The 24,348-nt window shown below is 38.1% G+C and overlaps 1 protein-coding gene across 1 annotated transcript in view; it reads left to right on the forward strand.

The window, feature by feature from the left end:
• The first annotated feature begins 529 nt into the window (after window positions 1-529).
• LOC127934120 (centrosomal protein of 126 kDa-like) overlaps window positions 530-24,348 on the forward strand; it is a 29,756-nt gene continuing 5,937 nt past the window's right edge. The window contains 7 exon segments of the mRNA XM_052531284.1: window positions 530-647; window positions 13,384-13,550; window positions 14,445-14,497; window positions 15,034-15,153; window positions 16,759-16,904; window positions 17,051-17,162; window positions 17,866-18,046. Of these exon segments, the coding sequence (XP_052387244.1) occupies window positions 530-647; window positions 13,384-13,550; window positions 14,445-14,497; window positions 15,034-15,153; window positions 16,759-16,904; window positions 17,051-17,162; window positions 17,866-18,046 (897 nt within the window).

Below are 24,348 nucleotides of genomic sequence, written 5' to 3' on the forward strand. Positions count from 1 at the left end.
CAACACAGACAGTCAACAGATTGCAGTACATGAAAGAGCATCCTGCTCAAAGTGCCACAGGTAGGTGGACATGGTATTTCAAAAGCAGACTGTCTGACCTAAAACTGGACAGATGATCACCTTATGGACCACATTAAACTTTTATATTTTTTTGATTTATTAGTGTTTTTGAGTTTAAAAGCCCCATTCCCTGTGGTTGTGTGGAAAAGAACAACAATTCTTCAAAAATGTTCCTTGTGGGTCTCATGGGAGAGGCACAGGTGCTTGGAAAGACATGATGAAAGTAAATGAAATTTTTTCATTTTTAGGTGAACTATTTCTTTAAAATCTTCACTTCCCAAACTGTGAAACAAGATAAAACACCATTCACAGTTTAAACTCAGCCTGTTATTGGAATAACAATTCTCCAACAAACAGCGTGAGCCAAGCACACTTTACTGATGCCCATCCACCCCCTTCCACATAGGCAGAACTTTCACAACACTGTCAAGGGGATTGCTTGGGATAGGAAGGTTGACGCAATTCTTTGATGCCGCAGCAGGATTCCATTAAAGATGTGGGGTATGAGACAATGGCAGGCTTTGAGTACTGCACTTCACACTGTGGTAGTGCTGGCAAGAGACAAAGAGACAGAAGGAAAGGAAAGAGTGAGGATAGCTAAAAAGGGGCATGTTTAATGAAGTCCCAGACCAAAAAGAGTACACTCTCAAAAGAGCATGTGGGATAGGTGCAGGCCTTTGTTTTTGTAAGTTTCCAGGGAAATGTTTAGCACAATCTGCACGTGCACATATTAATGATAATTCCTTACATTTATTTACACATTTTTTCTTTTCATACTCAAATGCCATTTGTAAACCATTATTGTGTTTTGTGTGCCAGGTGTTGAGATGTGTGTGTGTGCAGCTGAATGTCTTATAATTAAGTATTATTATTTTTTTTTTAAATCAAAGAAGTCTACTGTGTGTGTCACGTTTATGAACTTTCTGTTTCCTTTTTTTTTGGTCACCTTCCTCCTAGTTTTGGTGAATTGATTCTTCCCACCTGTTTCCAGTTCCCTCATCACCTCCTGATTGTTTAAATACCCGTTCTGTTGAGTTCTCCCTCGTTCGTGATTGTTTGTATGTTTAGATGTTGATGTTTATGTATTGTGAATGTGCTTCTGAGTGTAAATGCTGAATGTAATCTCATATATTGTCTGTATTCTCCTTCGTCTTCCAGTAAACTCCTTATTTGTTCCAGATCCTCATCTCGCACTTTGTTTTATGTTTAGCACTACCTTAGTTTGTAACAGTCCACTATTTGTATATACTGTATGGTTGGTTTAAATGTTATTAGGTGCCACTGCAACATATTTTTAAGTAAATTTTAATGTAATTAACATTAAGTGGAAAAGCTTTTAAAAGTATATTTAATATTATAGTATGCAAAGTTAAGAACAATTTGTTAAAAAGTGCATGCAAAGACATTTTAAGCTAATTTTACTATTATTATTGTCTCAAGTTACATGTGGCATATTGAAGATTTAAATATACTGTTCTGAGGAACAATATGATACTCTAAAAGTTACAATGGAATCCCTCGGAGTGCATTAAAAATGTATCAAAGACTGTCAGAGTAGCCTGAGAATGTTGAAGCATCAAGTCAAGCAAAAAAAGTCTGAAGTATTAGCATGAACTACCTTGAAAACGCATCTTTCCAAAAGACAGATTGCTGATATACTTCAGCCTCTGTTACTATTTGTGGGAGACAGACATGCCTGCTCTGTCATTCAGTGTCAGTCAGCGGCATGCTGAGATGAAAGTCTGTTGAGGCGTACAGTGGTTTAATCAGAGATTTGGGATTTGATGTTGAAAGCAGAGGCCACTAATGGATTCGATAGATGTCTCCAGACATCTCCAGTCTCCAGAGAGGGGACTTTGAGCAGCAGGGATTACATGAAAAACCACCATCTTGGTTCACTATAGCCATATAAACCCACTAGTGATTGGGGCAATGCATGCATGGCAAGAAATCAGAATCCCTTTGAGACATTTTTACACACATACAAATAAAGTGGGTATGGAAAAGAATCACCCCCTTTAAAATAATCACTTTAAAGGTGACCTATTATGCCCCTTTCTACAATATGTATGTGTCTGGGAACGTTCAGCTCAAAATACCCCATAGATAATTTATTATATCATTTGGAAATGCCTATTTTGAGAGGAAGCAGAAACAGTTTTCGTGCAAGTATCTTTAAATGCAAATGCAAAATGCAAAAATACCCATGAACGTGTGGACATGGCCCAAGTCAGTGGTTTTCACATTGCACATTTTATGTGTCTATCTATCTCACCTGATTTAACTCATCAGCTCATTAGTTGAGACTGCAAGACCTGAAATGGGTTTGTCAGATATAGGGAACAAAATGTGAGGTGCAAGGGGTGCTTCCAGAACCGGTTTGAAAACCACTGATCTAAGTGAAAGATGTAACACCAAAATGTTTTTGTCTGATATGTTGGTGTTATATCTTTTACTTGGATGTTATAAGTTGTACTGATTAAATACAGCTGGATAAAACAAAAACTGTGTCCTTATACATTTCAGGCTGCAAAGCAACAAACTGTGATTATTTTAAAGAGGGGTGATCCTTTTATATACCCACTGTATACTTCTGATCAATAACAAATAGCTTTCTTTCGATAAATATGAAAAATATCAACAAAAAAAGTATGTAGTATAATCTGATCTGCAGCTTGGTTAAGCAATAGGATTAAAATAAGAAAACACAAAAGGCAGTCTGTACTTTAAGGTGCTGAAACTGAACACTGAAACACAAAAATAAATATCATGAATGATGCTGAAGGCATACCAGACCAAAAATAATGAAATAATATTACCATGTTTTGCCAGAGGAGCAAGAATAAACAGGAAGATGAAAGAGATGCAGTATAATGCAAACCACTTCTCCAAATAACTGACACTAACATACTTTTTCAGGTACATTTGCAAAACATTTTTGCAATTCTCTCCACACTATCACAACATTAATGCATTATTGTTTATATTATCTTGTAATGTGGACTTCTTTTGATATTGAATATTTAACATAGACTTAAAAATCTATGTTAAAATCTTAAAAACTTAACATAGACATAAAATCCAGTCAATTTATTAATGTCATATAACCTATCTGCTTTTTTCAGGAGCATTTGTCCATGTTTAATAATGTACAGTTTAGATACAATATTGCAGTTTTTGTTCTGGCAACAGAAATAGTCACAGACGAACTAGTCTCAGCCATAACCATCACACCCACGGACCGTTGGTTAAACGTCAGATGCATATGGTACACAAGAGTGGAAACACTTCAGGAGTGTTGAAGTCGTCATCGGATTGGTTGAATTCTTCAGTATTTCCGGGAGATGTCATAAAGGTTCCACCTGGAAACAAAGATACCGTGACGCCAAACCACCCTTTACGAAAGAAGAAAGCTATAGTGTTTACAACTGTGATGATAAGCACTTAACAGGATCAACTAAAAACGTTTCAAAAGTGTGTGAAATATTAATAGTTTGCAGCATAGAATCATTAAAATACGTCTAAGAGTTTTACACACCAGTTTGTTATTGTGGCGACATTTCCATTCCTTGAAACGTGACACTGAACGAAACAAACTGTGATTGGTTGTTTGACATATCGGCCATCAGTCTGAAGGTCTGGCTACGCGAGACTACAGAAGAACAAGCCATTGGGCATTTTTCTGAGCTACACATACAGTACTTTGGCAAGAAAAAGACACCAAAAAGAGCTTAAAGTCATTAAATCTAGCAATAAGATCAATGTTAGCTACACTGGCTAGGCACAGTAAATTTATTTTGTTCCAGTGAACCAGTTTTTTTGAGTGAACCGGATGAGTGAATTCTTCCTTGATTTACTCGTAAAGAAAGTCATGTGTTTCATTGCTGAATAAATTAGTGTCTTCAAACAAATCAGTTGACTGAATGATTCAATGATTCACTCATAAAAACCTACTAATGTAAGGTTGTAACTCAAAGTCTCCACAACATGTTCACCAAGCCTATGATTAAACTCTATATTTGAAATCCACGATGAAATCTGGCAACAACGGTTCCACATTTTTTTCTTATGCTCAATGACTAGACAATCCACTTGTGCATTCCTAAGCAGCTCTTTCCACTCCCATCAGCATTTTTATGGGATTGCGGTTTCATACTAATTTAGTATATCTGGCCCCTATTGTCTAAAATGTCAATTAAAGGGATTGCTCACACAATAAAGACAATTCTGTAATTGTTTACTTTATCTAATTGTTCCATTCTAAAAGTCCACATGACCTTCTTTCTTCTGGGAACCTCTTTAAATTTCATTGTGGTCTACAGCATGCATGCAGTAAAGGAATTATAAAATCTTTTCTCCTCTTTCTCTGCACCCATGATCAGTTTAATGGTGAGAGCCAATAGGGAGTGATGACATCAAGCTGACACCTGTTCTGATAGATTTGTGACTGCAGAGGGCATTTTCTCTTTCATGTTGTACAGTATTGCAGGGAGATCTCCCTCCTACACAGAGTACGTACAGAATGATGACACCAAATTTGAAAAGCTCTTTGAATGAGGAACATCATGAAAAGGAATAAGAGATGAAGACTCAGCGAGGGTCCTGGTGAATCCTCCTAGTAATTAGATCAAGGTAGATAGGGCTCTGCATTGCAGCTCTGCTGGAACAATGTGACCCCCACGATCAGATCTGAACGTGATTTGATGTGTATTGCTCAGTGTTTGGAGGAAAATAGGAGTATGGGAAAAACAACTCAGATACAGGAGAGAGAGGCTAAAGAATAATGGATTTTCCAGATACCAACAACTGAGGAAGTTGGGGAGTTCAGATTAGCCTCTATAGGTTAAAAAAATCAAAATACTGAATTTAGCAGTTTTCCGTTTATTTAAAATACCATTTATTACATCAAGCCTAGAGTTAATATAACAGTCAGTAATTAAATCGACTTTAAGTGTCACAAACCTCATTTCACAATGTGGTCCCTATGCTTAAAGCTCCAGTATGCGATTTTTGTTATTGACCACAAGAGGGTGCATTTCCAACAATAACAAAGGCGAAGCTTGATGACGCTATGAAGCAGGTGACGATGGGAGATGTCATTTTTAATGCGTTTTCACCATAGCAATGTATCTAAATTGGATAAACGAATCATGATCACAGATAAGGTAATTTATTCGTTTTTGTATTACCTGTATATCTGATCGTATTATTTAATGTCATCATAATTAATGAACTGCAAGGAACGTGAAATGTTATACTACATGTAACCCCTCTCTCCCGGGTCCTCACTCCAAGTGGGGCTTGAACCTGGGTCTTCAGCATGGGAGGCGGATCACTTACAAGGAGGCTAAATGGCTACAGCCACTAGCGTCTGTCGCTAGTGCGTCTTTTGAGATCGGGGAGTGAGGTTAACCTGCACAGCACTACTTGCTGGCCTCCGTTACATATATTATCCCGTTACAACTTACAGCTATTTGTTAAATGATTTGTTGGGTTAATGTTGTGCAGTGTTACGTGTTCAAACCAATCGTTCTAAAAGTAAATTTGAACGAACATTTGCAAGTAATGACTAAATATATTTTTAACAACACATAAACGATTGTATTTAATTGTACTGCCATAATCTCAGTCACCACACGTGATAAAAATCCTTACCTTAGTACAAAGAGCAATATATCAGTCCATTTGCCACGTTATGTTATTTTCTCACAGGTAACGTTATTGATAAAAAAATGCTACAGTGACAGAATGTACAGGCATGTGGTGTAATTCATATCTATTATAATCATCTTTACTGTAACTATTACGTTACTTGTACAATAACAAAATAAATAATTGATTTTCTTACCTGTCTGAGTCTCTGTCAAGTGCAAGATTTTCACGCAGCTCTCTCCATCTCGTAAACGCCTGGCCGATATTTATCCTGGTTTTATTCCTCCGTTTGTCACACAGTCTGCGTGTTTCCGAATATGGACGCTTACGTTTTACTGGCACTTCAATACTCGCCAAAGAGTAATCGTGATCCATAACAACGACAACCAAACCATACGCGCGGCTATAACATAACCACCACTTCTGCATTTGACCATGTGATATTCCGGTGTGGTGGAACATCACATGGTCTACACCGGAAACAACGTGTAGAGCAGACATTGTGTCACTTAGAGGCGACATTTCTTTTCTGGTACGGCCAGTTATTTAAAATCGGAATTTCTCTGAAATAAAAAATCTTTGGAGACTTTTGAGATATTGTAAGTACACAACTGAAGGAAATATATCACACTGTGCAAGTTATTTTCGGAAATTTTATTACAAAATTCCTACATATTGCAGCTTAAGTGCACATAACAAGGTAACTATTCATAAATTCAAGTTTAACATAACAGTTGAAAGTTGTCAGTGAATGATTCATTAGAATGATTTAAATCCACAATTTATAACAGTTTATAACAATTCATTAAAAGAACAGCCATTGCAGTAATTTGTTTGCAAATCAGATTGAAATGGTAAGCTCAGAATGTGATTTTTTTATATGTTAGAATGTTCTCCTTTTTTTCTTCTTTTTTTCACATTGAAATGTTTAAGGTTGGTATGTTTTTTTAAATAAGTCTCTTTCGCTCACAAAAGTTTCATTTTATTAATTTTTCTTATTAAAAAAATGGTCAAATACAGTGATAGTGATATTGTGAAATATTAGTAAAAGTTAAAATAACCATTTTAAGATGTTTTAAAATGTTATTTAAAATGTTACTTATCCACAACATTTCAAATTTTTAAGTTTTTCATCTAAAATGTATATTTTTTATTTCAATTAATAACACATAATCCACATAGCTAATAGGAGATACTTTGAAATTATCAAAGCTATTCTGTACCATGTGATGTAATACAGCAACAGACTTGTAAAAAAATTAATTGGATGTATTTTGCATCTTTAGAAGTATCATCAAAAAAATCTGCGTTTTCTAATTTAAGATTGTAGTGTTGTGTTCGCACCAGGTGTCATCTACTCAAAGACTTTTTTTCTTATATATATTGAATATTTGAGTCAACAGTCCTAATGGCGAATGCATTCATGTTTATTTGCTGGTATGAGAATGTCATAAATATTGCTTCTGTCCTGATTAAAATTTCATCCTGGCATGTGGCTGATTAACAATACTTATTTCACCATTCGGTCCCTTTTACAATAGCTAAGTATTAATTTACCACTACAGAAGAGAATGTTCTATTCATTCAAGAGAGCAACTGAACTGAACGTAATGTGACAGATAAAGACCCTTGAGGTAAAGGTTGTGATGATTAGTTTTAAATTAAAATAGCTGAAGTTACATACCCAGCATTTCAAACAGCAGGACGTGTTGTCCTTGCAAGGTTCAATGCACAACGGTTGCACACACACTAGTGAACTTGTCAGCTCCGGTTCCCATGGGAACAAACCAAACACTGCTATGACTAAATTTGACTTGAGGGGTTAAGTCGGGATAAAGGAAGCGGAAATAAGATGAGCGTGTAGATCTTACACAACAGAAGAGATTTTTACAGTACACATTTCTTTACAGATATTACCTGTTTACATTGTTTCCCCCGCTATTAGTCATTGTCCACACGGCTCCGGTATAAATGGTCAGGAATTGCTATAATCAGTGAAGTGGTGTAGTCATTCCCAGAGTTATAATTTGTTTTCAGTCATACATTGTTAAATTCATACGCACACTCATTCTTGCCCAGATATGGGCCATTAGTCACCGCCATACGCGTCTCCCCTCATTGAGCGCAATAAGGTCACTTCACCCTCTCTGATTTTGTCTCTTATGTCAGTGCGTTACAGTCAGAAGGCGATGAAAAGAGCAGCAAGGCTGTACATGAGCGCAGACGACAATCATGGCAGTCTCTCACCACTCAAACACACCTCAGACACAGCATGCTGATTATACAGGACGGGTGATAGCACAGATATCACCAATCTGCCACTTCCACAGGAACGGCTAACAGTAGCAAAGGGTTGGAAGCCTTAGAAACAAGTGCCACTGCTGGTACACGAAAGCATAAACATGAGGGAAAAGTGATATATACTTATATATACACCTGACTGTTCTAGAATTTGGGGTCAGTAAGATTTTTGCATTTTTTTGAAAGACGAGTCTTGTGTTAATCACGGCTATTTATTTGATCAAAACTGTAAAATCAGTAATAATGTGAAAATGTATTACAGTTTAACTGTAATATTATTACATTTTAAAATAATTATTTTCTTATTAAATAGATTTAAACATGTAATTTATTCCTGTGATGGCATTGTAAAATTTTCAGCAGTCATTACTCCAGTCTTCAGTGACACGTGATCATTCAGAAATCATTTAATGTGGCAACCAAACCATGAACTTGACAAAACCTGTTCTATGTTGCAATGGGTTTTGCAAGTTAATGGATCGGGTGACCTGTGGGTCATGCTGTGTGGTTCAGTTGCTCTGGTCTCTTTTTTGTTCCTTTTTGTTATCCAAACAACACTGTGTAAATGATAGGAATGCACTTCATGTCAAAAGGTTGCCAGCAATTACACTAGTACAAATAGAGCGTCTATTCTTTTGGAATTAGCTATGATATAAACAATTACGGAGGCACAGTTTGTGTTGGGGTATATGAGTGTAAGTAATTCAATTGCACAACATCATTGAGTTCAATGTTAAAGTGGCAACAGTAAATGCTACTGAAAGGACAAATGACCTGCAAAGATAAGCATGATGCCAAATTGCTGTCATACAGAATTTGCTCTGTAAATCTGTGTCATTCACTGTATGTAATAAAAATAAAGGGTCTTTGTTTAGGATCGAATAATAATACTATGGCATTGTTGTTTCCATGAAATCCATTTGAGTCCCATCGAAACAGCCTAGTGAAGAAAGAACATTTTCAAAATGACAAAAATTGTGTTTTTAACCATCTCAGGACTGATTCAGTCTGAATAAATTCCATCTTACAGTTATTGCAATTAGTCTGCAGGGAGAATGAATGCCTAAGGAACAGTAAAAGCTCCATGCAATATTTCTTCAGAAAGGCGAGTTGTTGTCAGGGAGAAATGCATTTCATGCTCAAAAGCCCAACCTCGGTCTAGAAACTGATGCTCTTTCTAGTGTTGGTAACTGATCAGTATAAACACTGCAATCTGGCATTTTCTTAAAACGGAGTATCATCGTAGACCCTCTTTGGCCACTGAAACCATGTCCATCCATGAATTCTTATAGTTATGAGGATAAAAGGAAACACATCTAGTAAGGACACGCAGCAAACAATAGACAGAGGAAGGTTTTCAACATCTGAAACTGGTGATCTGGAAAAGACATAGATTGTACAAGGCTATTGCTTTTGTCTCATGATGTTGTCTATTACCAGCATCACTGTGGAGGATGATCACCACTGGATCATCAGCTACCGTACACAGCAGGGGTTATCAAGGTATCAAACCTATATATATTGTTACAAACAAATCTGCTGGTTCAATAGTACTTTATATTTATGGGTTGATAGAACACTTTTACAAGAGTTACATTTAAAACATGAAAATAATCAAATATATAAACAGCAAGCGACAATGATTGCCAAACACCGCAATATGCGCAACACAGCCAGATGATGCATTAGCACGCCTAAGAGGTTTTTTGCACAATTTACTGTATTTGGACACAGAAATGATTATGGCAATAATAGGCTGAGAGCAGGAGCTTTCTGAAGGACACAGGCATCAAATGAAGAGTCTGTTGCGGAATACTGTGAAACACTCAGATGTCACAGAGGAGATCAACATCCAGCAGACAAAGACGCCTGACTGACTGATTGACTAAAATTGAGCGTTTAAGAGAAACAGAGAGGCAGCATTTGTCTTTCGTATTACTAAAGTGTTTTGCAAACCAGAGCAGAAGAGGTAGAAAATTATACCGTAATAGTGAAAGAGTGCAGGAGTAAATTCTGATCAGTACTACTGTGTGAAATATAGTCTCAGCCTCAGACGTCACACCCATGGACCGTTGGCTAAACGTCTGATGCATATAGGACACAAAAGTGGAAACACTTCAGGAGTGTCGAAGACATCATGGGATTTGTTGAATTACACGTAACCCATTATAGTCAAACACCCCACTATTGGGTCATGTTGTCACAAAAGTTCAGCCTGTGTTCAGCTATTTCTTTCTTTCCCGTGAAGTAAAAGTATGTTTTTGTAACTAAAACATTCTGGTGTAGTTATCATTCACACATTCAATAGCATAATGCTACACTGATACCAACAAATTCCAATCATTGTGGGGTTTTGTTTGGGTCAGTGTGTTAAACCTGTTGTTTTTTGTATGCTTGGAGTGTATCAGCCCATATACAGTGTCATAAAAGAATGATACAATCAATTGTACGTTTTACCTTGCCTGTAAAACAAATGTGTCTCTGCTAGCTTTACAAAAAGCACTGGTAAGGGATTCGGACTGAGACATATAACCCTTGTTCATCTACCACATACCTCAAGTTCACAGAAAACTAGAGTCTGAACAAATCTTTGAAGCAGTAGCAGGTAGGCAGGTATATGTGTCCTTCAGGTTCTGCAGTAATTATTCTGCCTCTTTAAGCTTCTTCGGTTGGTGACTTTGTAATGCTAATGCTAATGAAAGCTTTCAAAGATAAGACATTACTCTCTGTACAAAATGCAGAAAGTTTTCCTCACGGCAATGTGAAGTTTTGAAGCTTTGACCAAAATCATAGAGGGAAGTTTCACTAGGAGATTTATTATTTCACCTCATCAGATTATCATATGCTGAAGCCCAGAAGGCAACTCTACTTTCAGCAGTGAAACAGTCACCTTAAGCGTTCCTGTAATTGGCTAATTAAAAGATTAGGTTTTGTAATGGTCCTATCTTTAAGAACCCACAGTCAGATTAGACTTTGATTAGAATTTAAATAACAAACCTTTAGCAGGAAATGTTCATTTTGAGGAAGAGAAAATCATTTCTGAATGTGGTTTTGCATGAAATGGCATAATGATTACTCCTCAGAGTACTATTGACTCCACTCATTTACTCAAGGCATTCAAAGCCGGTATGCATTTCTTCCTTCTTTGAAACACACACAGAAAACATATCTATATTTTTGGGGGGGAAAAAAATCCATATTGTTGTTTTGATTTTCATTGATTTTCATTACGTGGACAAAATAGTTCTTCAAAATATGTTGTGTGTCTTTGTGTTCCCCAGAAGAAAGAAGGTCACACAGGTTTAGAACGACATGAGGGTGAACAAATTATTACTGAAATATCCATTAAATGGGTTACTACTTTATATTTTATACTGCAAAGTATAACTTGTACTCATACTGGGGAGACAAAATCTATAATTAATTTGCTATTTATTTTGTATGTTTCCTTTTGCACGTAACAGTTTATGACAGGCTGCTTAATAGCAGGTTCAAACTTAGACTAACAATATGTCATTCTTTTGGGGGCATGTTGTCACAGAAAAATCAATGTGTTCAGCTGTTTTTATTTACTTCTTTATTTATTTATTCATTCTGGACAACAAAGGTAGAAATGTTCAATAGCTTCTTTTGTTGCTAAGACTTCAAGGTAGGTGTCTGCATAGAAATTGATGTTCAAAAATAAAGGCAGAAGCGTGACAACTAGCCCCAGTCTCAGTTATTTACTTCCTGATTATTCCTTCTCAGGACATGGGGACAAATTCGCCCTTTATAAGAAAGGATAAGCACGGTCCAGTCTAAATCTGGTTGCCTCGTGTTTTACTGTACAAAGAGAGGGACAATCGGTCTTGGATGATGCAGTTTGTGAGACATTTTTGGTGAAACGTCAGCCGCCCGTCTGGAAGAAATGATCAGTCATGTTACCCCGAGGCCCACAATAAAAGGGAGGAAAGCTGGCCTTCACTGTCAGACTCTGTGCGCTACTGAAGCACTTTCCTTCTCAGATGACAGTTCGACACAATTGTAGTAGCAAAATTTATCTGACCCCCATCTCTCCAATCCAGACAGACTCTCTTTCCCACATTTACCCACCCACGTTTTGAAATCAAATAAGGGACAACAGCGCCCTCTAGAGCAGAGACGGAGAACTGGTGAAGAGTTAAAAGCCATTAATGGTGCATTAACGTCTCCTGCTGGAGGATATGGTCTACTGTACTGCTGTCCCTACAGAGACACAACATGAGTAACCCACTACTGAAAAACAGATGAAATTTCCGTCCCTTAAGATGAAAGAGGACCAGTATGTCAAGGTTTTTTGCTGGTTTTGTAATGTGTTGATGTGTGTTAATATCAGGATAGTGTAAACAGCTTTAATCCCTATATGCAGTGTGGAAGAGAACTTCTGTGGCATCATACATTTCACACGCTATGTGTTTCATTGTGACTGTAAATCCGGATCAGAGAGGATGTCTCACAGTAACTGGATTACAGAGATCTGGATTACATTTGTCCTCCACATGCTCAGCCTGGGTTTATTATTCGCTTAGTACAAACAGCCGTTCAGGAGGGAAATAGAAGCAACGAGAACCTGGGAGCCAGTGTAAGTCATATTAATTCATTTCAGATCCCTTGTAAACACCAGCTTAACAGTGGCAACAAGCCAATGTGGCTGATGAAAGATTGCTCGTGTAAGGTCAAATATTACTGGGGAACTTTTTTGATTTTGCTATTTGCAGCTTTTAAATCAAAACTATTCCTGTTACTAATTTATTTATAGATAGGCTTGTGTTGTTGGTAATGTCATAATCTGATGACAGAATTTAACTGTATAAAACTATCCCATACAGTGTAAAGTCTGTTTCTGAGCACTTTTATGTGAATTGTATAGCCTATAAAGGAAATCCTGTTGAATTATTGAATAATAGACACATGAAGTTAATATATTAAATTATTAAATGAAAATGGAAATGAATAATTTATTTTAGGAGTTCAAACTAATATGCTAAATGAGTGAAACTATGTAATTCAAGTTTTTTTTATTATATATTTCATTTTAATATCTCACAAAGCACATTAGACAATTTAGCATACAGAATAATAAACAACCATGAAAAGATTTCTGTCTTTTCTGTTGAAATGCTTAATATAATTCTACATAATTTCTACAGTTCTACAATTTTATTTGTATTTTAACTTTTTTTAAATATAATTAATGTTTAGTTCAATTTATTTTTCTCACATTATTATTATAATTATTATTAACTTCTTTTATCCACTAGGCTACTGTGTGTTAATTTGCATAATCACTCACTTTCCATCTATTTCTCCCTTAAAATTTTTTTTTTCATTTTTATGTTTTGGCACGTTCAGATAGCTCAACACAGGAGAAGGACTCTGCTGCATACTCATGCCATCTGAGTTGCAAGGGTCACTCACAGATGGACAGCAGTGTGTACAGTCCTGGACAGCAAGCGTTCTGGTTCAGACGAGACTGCGTCATGCTGGAAGAACCATACCTGAACGGATCGACACGCCTTGTCAGCTGCTTACAATCGTATCCAAACAGCAGGTTCGCTTCACTTCACACTCTGCAGCAGCAATGACATACTGGATCAATCCTGGGAAACCCCGCAATCCACAACCTCACTAAATGTGTAAAAAAAAAAAAATTAAAAAAATCTTCCATTAAAGAAAAACTAGTTTGAATTTTTATTAGCTGAATGGCTAAAGAAAACGGACCTAGGAACTAGGACACTAGAAAATGCAATGAACATTTTATTAATACAAAAGGACAAACTATAATAAACATTAACATAATACCAAGGACGACGGGATTACGAAATTGCATCAAGACTCAAATAATCACATTAGGCTATTAAACCGTTTATTTGAAACATACTGTTTAATAGCGTTTTTTCGTAGAAAAGATTAGGGCTTCCTTCAAATGTAGCAAACCCTAAATAAATCTAGCAGGTGGCAGCAATGTAGTAGGCCGACGTCCTTGTTTGAGCCCGATGAACGTCAAGCGCTTCTGATAGACGTGACCACGCCTCCACCTCGAATGTGCGTCTGTTGTCAAGGAAGCGCGTCTATAGTTACCGACATTGCGTAACTGTTTCAGCTGTAGCGAATAACGATACAGGCTTACCTGTGCTATGCTTGCTTTAATTTAAAACAATGTCAACATAATATTCACTCAGTTTTGGTCTAGATGAATTTCGTTTCAAATTACAGGAAGTTAAAGTTATAGGTATTAAGTGTTGTGCGCTGTTTGTAGCCCGTCTTCATTTTGCACTCTTCAGTGCACCAATATTTTACATAAGCCGATGAATTCTGCTCTTGCTCTATTATTGCGCGGCCGTTCCAACATCAGTAACATGCAGCTTTTCTTGTTCGGATGAGAAGTGTGGTTTGTTGAGACCTGTCATCAGCTTGTCCTCCTGATGTTCGGGATGTCAGTCCTGGAGAACACACTTTACTACTCGTATCCTTTTCCTTGCCTGAATTACCAGCGTTTATATGGAGGCTGTTCTCATAGTTTTACTAGCAGCGCTAGTAAACATAATAACCAAAACATACTTTAATTATTATTCTTGCATAATGTACCTGGGCTAACTAATGACCAACCAAGTATGGCCTAGGGTCCGTACAATACTGTGAAACATTATAAAAAAAATAAAGATTTCTATTTGACTGTATTCTAAAATGTATTCTAAAATTCCAGTAATGACAAAGCTGAATTTTCAGAATTATTTCTAATAATCTGACACTCAGTTTTATATATATATATATAAATATATATATATATATATATATATATATATATATATATATATATATATGTGTGTGTGTGTGTGTGTTCTACTATTCCATAATGTTGTCTGTGTTTAGATATCACTTTTATTTTGTGTTTTCTTTGTTGTTGCTTCTTTGTGCTGAGCATATCATAAGATAATGCATGCATAAGATAATGTTTTATCCTATAATAATAATGTGTTCCTTGACGTTGTATCACATTAGGAACATTAGATCAGGTGTGCATGAAGAGATTGAAAATGAAAGAGAAGCGTTGGTACAAGAACAGAGGTACTATCGAGCTCAGGCTCGCAAGCTTTCTTTGGAAACAAATCGCAGACGAAAGTAAGTGTGTCAAAAATAAATTGATTTTATATTTATTTCATAACTGTTTAGAAAATCTTGTGTGATTATATTTGAGTGATTCAGTTTTAGTTGACATGAATGTTTTCAGGCATCCAGATTTAAGGTTAAAAAGCATTTAATGTGTGAGAGTCAAGTATTTAGATGTTGTATTATTTTTATTTATTTATTTATTAGTTAACTTATTTAGGTTTTTAACCACTTTCAATCAGCTTTTTGGTTTCACTGTTTAATTTCAAATGTCCTGTCTAAATAATTTTTTAGATGTACAAATCTGTAATCTCTCTCTATGTGTAACTTAATATCATGAAAACATCATATTTACTTCCCGTTGAATGTGTGCGTCACTTAACATTAAGTCAATAATAGACCATAATATTCACCATAAAAATCTATCATAATAGACAATGCTAGACTTTTTGTGCATTTCAGGGAAATGTGTATATTCTTCACGAAACAACATTTAAAACACAAATTGAATAGATAATTTTAATGTTTATAGAAAACAAATCTGTGTTCTTTGTGCTGTCCATTCAAATTGTACAATTATAAGTATGTCAACATTTGCTTCCAAAAACATTTAATACAGTACATTGCAGCATGGATATTAAACTACACAGCTCTAGCCTTTTGGTCTCTGTGGACTTGTTATTAGATGTGGTGACAATAACAAAAAAGAAATAGCATCAGCGTATTCACCAAGGAGGCAACTACACTGAAAGACTGCCGAGTGGGTGTCCCAGAGATCAGAAGCAATGCACAGCTGCTGAATTTAATGTTGACAGTTGACAGTGAGTGTCTGATATACTAAGAACAGTCTTTTGGTTTTTGACCTGCACATTGAAAGTAAAGCTACCATACATGGCTCGGATACTGTTATACAATCCTTTATTTGCCGGCCAGGATTTACTAGCTTGAAATAGAAGCTCTAATCAGCAGGAGCAAAGGAAAATTACTTTATAGAAGGAAATGATGGTGAGGAAGTGCATCCCCCCTTCCCACTGAGTTCAGACACAGATCCGGAGCTATTTTTGTGGTGATTAAATAATTTCTGAAACATATCGAATATATTACAGAATTTCATGAGTATGATTATAAGTGCCAATGACAGGAGACTCATTTTTAGAGACTCAGTCTTTATTCATAAAGAAATAAAAAAATGCAGTTCATGCATTCAGTGATTTGAAATCACTTCTATGATGAGTATGCTTTTAATTCATGTATTAAAATCAATTAAAATATTTGCAGGAATTCTCAATGGGTCTGCGGCATAGACATGCACTAATTTCTGTGCCATTAACAAATTAATTTAGATGAAATGCATCTGTTACAGAAGGCTCAGGTTTCTGTTGACCCTTGAAAGTAAACGTCTGAGATAACGGGCTGCTTGTGCAATGAGCTGATATTCAAATTAGATTAAAGTCTCATTTCCATTTTAAGTCAAGTGGTGTATTTGATATGTACATTTTCCAAAGTTCATCCATCCATCTGAAAAATAAATAATATCTTTAAGAGGACACGGTGTGTGTGCAAACCACTGTCCAATTGTCAAAGGCCACAAAAACAGCATATATTTTGTCTCTCTAGGGCTCTAGAAGAGAGAAGGAAACAGTGGGATGTTCTAGAGCAGAGACTGAGGGAGAATATTCTACAGCAGCGTCATCAGAGGGTCCAGGATGCCACAGAAAACTTCCAAAGAGCTCATCTCCCTCGTTCCCAGAGAAGAAGACCAGGTAAATTCAATGAAACAGTCTAATCCATGTGTGTACACATGCACTCTTTATCTCTTGAACTGTCTGTAGGCAGTTATTATTAGATCAGTATGTGATGTAAACATCTCATCCCCCATTTAAATAAAGTCATTTGTGTCCTTCATTAGCCTTTAAGAGAAGAACAGTCAACCTTGATGAAGCACTTCATCATATTCAGGGCAGTCCACACTTGTATATCCAACAATCGCCCTTTTTGGCTGGTTCCTCCACCATTAGCAGGTATGACATTAATGCCATGGCAATATAATTTTTGTAGAAGATACATAACAATTTTTTTATACTTTATTAATACTTGAATTAATGAAATTGTAAATTGTAAAATAAAAAAAATAGAAATGTGAAATACTGAAACTATATATATGTGTGTGTGTGTGTGTTTATAGTATATGTTAAGCATTATAAAAAAAATTTTATAATGTTTGCTTATCTCATAATTAATCTTATCAATAATGGTACCACAATAATGAAAATGTAATTACAATTTTGAATGAATAAACATTTAAAACATTTTGTATTGTTATTCAAAATATGGTCACACTTTATTTTAGGGTCCAATTCTCACTATTAACTAACCATTAACTATGACTTTTGCCTCAATTAACTCCTTATTTGCTGCTTATTAATAGTTTATAAGGTAGTTGTTAAGTTTAGGGTATTGGGTAGGATTATGGATGTCATGCATTATATGTACTTTATAAGCACTAATAAACAGCCAATATGTTAATAATAGACATGCTAATAAGCAACTTGTTATTAGTGTGAATTGGACCCTATACTAAAGTGTTACCCAAAATATTTATACTTTTGGCAGCATTTAAAAAATTATTTAGTTCTATATAACTTTAAATATTGGGGAACCAGATGCTATATGAATGTTTGTTCCTTGTAACTGGGTATGCATTGAGCCACCTGTTTATTTCAGGAGCTGCATTCCCTCCTCAAAGCCTTCAGGGGTCGCCCATCACCTACGTGTCTTATCTGCAGCTGAGGCCTACGCCAAACTCCTGCAGGAGAAGAGCCTGAGTAACTTCAAGAACAACCAGCTGCTCTTCCCAAGTGAGCAACTGGAGACCCAGAAAGAAAAAGAGCAGGCCGGTCCACAGGTTAATATACATACTCATATATATGGTTAAACCATAGCTGGGTGGTATTCCTTTAAAGATATGTTTATTATAAAATGTTGCTGAGTAGTTCAGTCCATCATCTGAAGGTTTATGTAATTCCGAGTTGAGGCTTTTGTTTGTTTACAATTACAAGATTGTAAATATAGCTGCAAGCAGCAATTACAGGGCCAAGCACTATAGGAGCAAGCTTCAGACGAACGGCAGGAATTAGTAATTAAACCGTTTTAAGATTATTTGAGGCAAAATGGCTTGAAAACAATAAACACAACAACTAGTAATATAATTTATTAGCTCACCGTGTTTGACCAATAGGTGGCGGTGTTACCAAATTAGTGTTGAATGGTCAGTGTGAGGTGACTATTGCACATACAAAGTTTGGTGTCATTATGTCAAAGCTTTGAAGAGGTATAGCCGTAGAGTCATTTTGACACAGTTCTTAAAGTTTATAGTGCCGCTGTACGAAAACGGTTGCGTCTATCGACACAAAATCCATAAATTTTTGTCAGCACAGTCTGAAGATGATTTTACTCAAGTTTGGTGAAAATCTGACCAACAGTTGATGAGAAGTAAAAAAAAAAAGTAAGTAAACAACAGAAATCAAAATGGGCGACAGGAAGTTCAGCTTATTATGACATAATTGATATGTATATTGTCGGCATGACAAAAGTTATTACCATTTTTGTAAATTTCATAATTGAATGTTAATGAATGGTTTATTACTCTTGGGCAGTAGTTGGCGCTGTTACCAAATTTATGTGGCATGAACAGTGTGATGACACATACAAAGTTTGGTGCAAATATGTAAAAGCTTTGCAGAGATTTTTTTTTTGCCAGCATGGTCAGAAGACGATCCATGTCAAATTTGGTGAAAATCGGACTAACGGTCTAGGAGGAGTTCGAAAAAGTAGGTTTTCAACATTAATCAAAATGGCGGACAGGAAGTATGGCCAATTATGGCATAATTGGTATCAATGTTCTTATCATAACCCAAAGAATAAAAAGAGACCATTTTCATTTCAATAGTCTAATTTATTCAAAAGTCATTAGCATTTTTGTGATATTTCATTATAAATTTTGACCACAAGGTGGCGCTGCCAAAAAACCTTTTGATTACCTTCAGGGCATGGAGCCGAAGATTTTTGTAATTATTTTCGTAACGATACGATGCTGCGTTCAAAAATTACAGCATTTTAAAACATAATTCAAAATGGCCGAGGCCTAAAATGGCTGACACGGGAAAATTGGATATCATTCGACTCGACATTACTCACTGAATCTAAAGAGTCCAAACCCATCAGAAGTTATAAGCCAAAATATGAATTTTTCATATCTCCTGACCACTAGGTGGCGCTGCATCAAAACACTGCAGGTAGTCTCAGGTCATACGTGTTATAACACACACCAAGTTTGGTCTCAATATGCAAAACCGTTGGCGAGATATAGCCTCACATGCATTATTGCGTGCTTTTCGTCAAATTTGTTCAGATGTCACTCGAGAACGGTTGGATGAATCCACTTGAATTCCATAACTTTTTGCTAGCATTGTCTGAAGATGATCTGAGCCAATTTTCGTGAAAATCAGACTAACCGTCTAGGACGAGTTCAAAAAAGTAGGCCTTGCAATTTTTGAATTTTATGCTATAGTTAATGTTGGGACGGTCCTCTATCAGAATGTCAAACCATTACAACTTTCCCGCAATCGGTTCTATGGGCTGCCATAGACTTGCGGCGGAAGAAAAAAATTACACTAACGGATACAATAGGTGCCTTGCACCTTCACTGCTTGGGCCCTAATTATGATCACCTTCCTTGTACAAGTGATAGTTCACAATGATTCACTAGGAACATGATTGTGTATGTTGAAAGGCCTGTTGGCAAATTTGCTTAAGGAGTGTGTGAAAGTTTTAAGATATAATTCCAACTATTGGGGAGACTGTAATTTTACCCCAGGGCTCCTCGTGCCACTACATGCTGCAGCATCTTCTGAACAGACTGAGGTGTTTGAAAGAGATAAGCTCATCCTGAAGCTTTAAAGGATTAGTTCACTTCCTGAATACAAATTTCCTGATAATTTACTCACCCCCCAGTGATCCAAGATATGCATCGCGGAGTTAGTGCAGGACACGCATTTGTTGTTTAGATACTTTTTATTGTTTCCAAACATTAAGAAAAGGAATTACATACAGACTGTAACAGTAACCAAAGAACACCCTCCCTACCCCCAACATAAGAGACATAAGAAACATTTACACATACACACACAAAAAAGGGGCATTATTGTAAAACAAACTAAGAAAATGACAGTTCAGCATACAGTATGTAATTGCCAATGAAAAACAAAAAAAAAAGATGTTAAAATGAGTCATAAACACACTAACACAGAGTAAACTTTAATTAAACACTTGGGCATGATCACATTATTTGGTATTACTCAAGAGTCAGTCCATTCTGATATAAAAAAAAGTAGGAAGGAGTCCCAGATCTGTGACAGAGATGGACCATGAATACTTTTCCAGTGAATTGCAATCAGATATTTTGTAGTAGACACAGGTTTACAAACTTCTGTTCGTATGTTTCCAAAGATAAGGCCAGTGGAAGAAGAGCAAGAATACAGATTTTAGGGCAAACAGTGATTTCTTTGCCAACAGTTTTAGATTTTACACCTACTAATTCTTTTTCCAAAAGGACTGTAAGTACTCACATTGCCAAATACAATGACACGGTGTTACCTTTCAGTCAGTCACGTCAACGTTACATCAGTGACTGACGAAATCGGGGATCTCACTAGAGAGATGAATAGCCTTCGAGTGTCAACAAAACGAGCCAAAGATTATTGGCGTGTGAGATTTTACTCTCGCACTCCACCCCGCAGCGCGGGTGTAAAAGGAGCACGTGCGGTCACACAAACAGCTTTTCGCTTTCGAGCCGAGCCTTCAGCTTCCTGAGCAGAGTGTCGTCAAGACAAGCCGATCGACGAGTGTTGGTGTTACGGTGCGTCAGCGGGGGTTACCAGTGCTGCTGCCTTTTTTTCACTGTGCTGCAGCGCTCATTCTGCGGTCACGCTGCAACTCTTCCTAGGCGCTACAACACTTCAGTGTTTAAAGTACTAAAAGAGTAATTACTAAAAGAGCTCCATGAGTGACGGGTTGTCTTTTTAAAGATGTCTTTCCACTCATGCATTTCTGGATGTGGTCGCTTCCTGGCTCCATCTGATGGTCACGATCGCTGCATCTCGTGAGGCAGCATTCGTGGATGAGTCATGTTCACCTTGTGGGAACATGACCATTGCCATGTTGCGATCAAGGCTCCTCTTCATCAAACCAGGAGGAGTCCCCCTCCCCATGCCCCGTTCTAGTTCCTCCTTTAAGAGGAGGGCTACTTTGGCTCATGGCCAGGGTGATCTGAGGATCGCAGTGAGGGCTTCCTCGCCGAGTGAGTCTCCATGGGCCCCTCACTCCTCCAGCACATCGTGCCCCCTGGTGTTCCGCGATGCGGATGCTGGTGCCTCAAACAGGGCGGGACCCAGCACTTCATCTGGCCCACCAGCAGATGACCAGATGTCGATCACTGCATCGTGGGACGAGCTATGCTCTGGAGATGAGGATTTGGCTGCGTTGCCTCCTACTGGGAGAGTGGCGTTGCCTGAGTCAGATCCAGAGCTGACTGCCATGCTTGCCCGGGCCGCCGAGAGCATCGGGTTGCCATGGAAGGTGCCTCCATCTCCCGAACATTCAAGGCTGGATGATTGTTTCTTTGGGGCGCTATTGCGAAGCAGCTTTGCCCTCAAACAAGCTCCCGTTCAAGATGTTAGCGCAGAGACGTATCCTTCAATGCGTTCGTCCACGAGATTGGTTTGCAACGATCGATCTGAAGTACGCGTACTTTCATGTCTCGATTCTCCCCCGACACAGGTCGTTTCTCCACTTTACGTTCAAGGTGCGGGCATAACAGTACAAGGTCCTCCCCTTTGGGCTGTCCCTGTCGCCTCGTGTCTTCACCAAGGTCGTGGAGGCATCCCTCGTTCTCTTGAGGGAAGCAGGCATTTGCATTCTCAACTACCTCGATGACTGGCTCATATTGGTCAGGTCCCGAGCTCAGTTGTGCGCACACAGGGACGTGGTACTCAACCACCTCAGCTGGTTGGGGCTTCGGGTCAACTGGAAAAAGAGCAAACTCTCCCCTGTGCAGAGGATCTCTTTTCTTGGTGTCGAGTTGGACTCGGTCGACATGATGGTACGTCTCTCGACAGAGCGTGCTCAGTCAATGCTGAACTCCCTGGGGTCATTTAGAGGCAGGAAGGCAGTTCCACTGAAACTGTTTCAGAGGCTCCTGGGGCATATGGCATCCGCTGCCGTGGTCACGCGCTTGGGTTGCTTCATCGGAGACTGCTTCAACGGTGGCTACACGATCGAGTCCTGAGATGGGCATGGCAGCGTGACACGCACCGGGTCTTGGTTACCCTCTCCTGCCGCCAAACCTTCAGCCCGTGGTCGGACCTTACTTTATTACGGGCAATGGTTCCCCTAGTGCAAGTGTCCAAGCATGTTGTTGTTTCAACAGATGCCTCTGCCATCGGCTGGGGTGCCATGTGCAATGGGCATGCAGCATTGGGCACCTGGACAGGGCCTCGCCTGCAGTGGCATATCAATTGCCTCGAGTTGCTGGCAGTGTGGCTTGCTCTGCGCCGCTTCAGACCGAGGCTACACGACAAGCACATACTGGTCCATACGGACAACACTGCGACCATTGCATACATCAACCACCAAGGCGGTCTGCACTCCCATCGCATGTCCCAACTCGCCCACCATCTCCTCCTTTGGAGTCAGAAGCATCTGAGGTCGCTTCGTGCTGTTCACGTCCCAGGCGAGTTCAATCACGCATCTGGAGGTGATTCTTTAATCACACAAACACATATTAAATCTACAGATACAAATTCCCCTTTCTCTATACCTCAAACAAATATTCTTGCACACTTAGTTATGTCCTCTTACACACACCAGCTGGAATGTTACCTGCATTGGCTTGTGGCCAACACATAATTTACAGTGGGGAAAATATTAATTTGATCCCCTGCTGATTTTGTAAGTTTGCCCACTAAGGGTTTGTAATTTTATGGGAAGTTTATTTTAATGGATAGAGACAGAAAATCCACCAAAAAGAATTCTGGCAGATTGGTTATGTGCCCTGAAGTTCTGAAGTCCTGAAGTTACTCCAAGTCAGCTTGTTTGTTGTATGAGACAGCCATCCACACAGTCTGTATATTCCATTCCAACCTCTCCCACCACCATGGGCAAGACCAAAGAGCTGTCAAAGGATGTCAGGGATAAGATTATAGATCTGCACAAGGCTTGAGTGAGCTAAAAGACCAACAGCAAGAAGCTTGGTGAGAAGGAGACAACTGTTTATTCAGATTATTCAGAAATGGAAGAAATACAAAATAACAATCAGCCTCAGTCTGGAGCTCAGTGTAAGATCTTGCCTCATGGGGTATGGATGATCATGAGAAAGGTGAGGGATCACCTCAGAACTACACAGGAGGAGCATGTTAATGATCTTAAGACAGTTGGGACCAAGCAAAACATTGGTAACACACTATGAATGGTTTGAAATCCTGCAGCTCCCACAAGGTCCTCCTGCTCAAGAAGGCACATGTACAGGCCTGTTTAAAGTTTGCCAAAGAACATCCAAATTATTTAGAGAAGGCTTGGGAGAAAGTGCTATGGTCAGATGAAACCAAAATGTAGCTCTTTGGAATTAACTTGACTCGGAAGGAGAGAATTGCTGTCTAAGACCCCTAGAACACCATCACTACAGTCAAGCACAGAGGTTGAAACATTATTCTTTGGGGCTGTTTTTCTGTTAAGGTTACAGGATGAGTTCACCGCATTGAGGGGCAAATGGATGGGGCCATGTACTGTAAAATCTTGAACGAGAACCTCCTTCCCTCAGCCAAAACACTGAAGATGGTTCATGGATGGGTCTTCCAGCAGTACAATCACCCGGAATTTACCACCAAGGCAACAAAGGAGTTGCTCAAGAAGCAAAACATTAATGTCATGGAGTGGCCTAGCCAGTCTTCCGACCTCAATCCTATAGAAAATCTGTGAAGGGAGCTGAAACTTTGAGTTGCCAAATGACAGACAACAAACCTTAAGGATTTAGAGAGGATCTGTAAAGAGTGGATCAAAATCCCTTCTGAGATGTGTGCAAACCTGGAGACCAACTACAAAACACATCTTACATCTGTGCTTGCCACCAAGGGTTTCTGCAGCAGGTACTAA

Source organism: Carassius gibelio, chromosome A18 (assembly GCF_023724105.1).
Source record: "Carassius gibelio isolate Cgi1373 ecotype wild population from Czech Republic chromosome A18, carGib1.2-hapl.c, whole genome shotgun sequence".
Classification (NCBI taxonomy): domain Eukaryota; kingdom Metazoa; phylum Chordata; class Actinopteri; order Cypriniformes; family Cyprinidae; genus Carassius; species Carassius gibelio.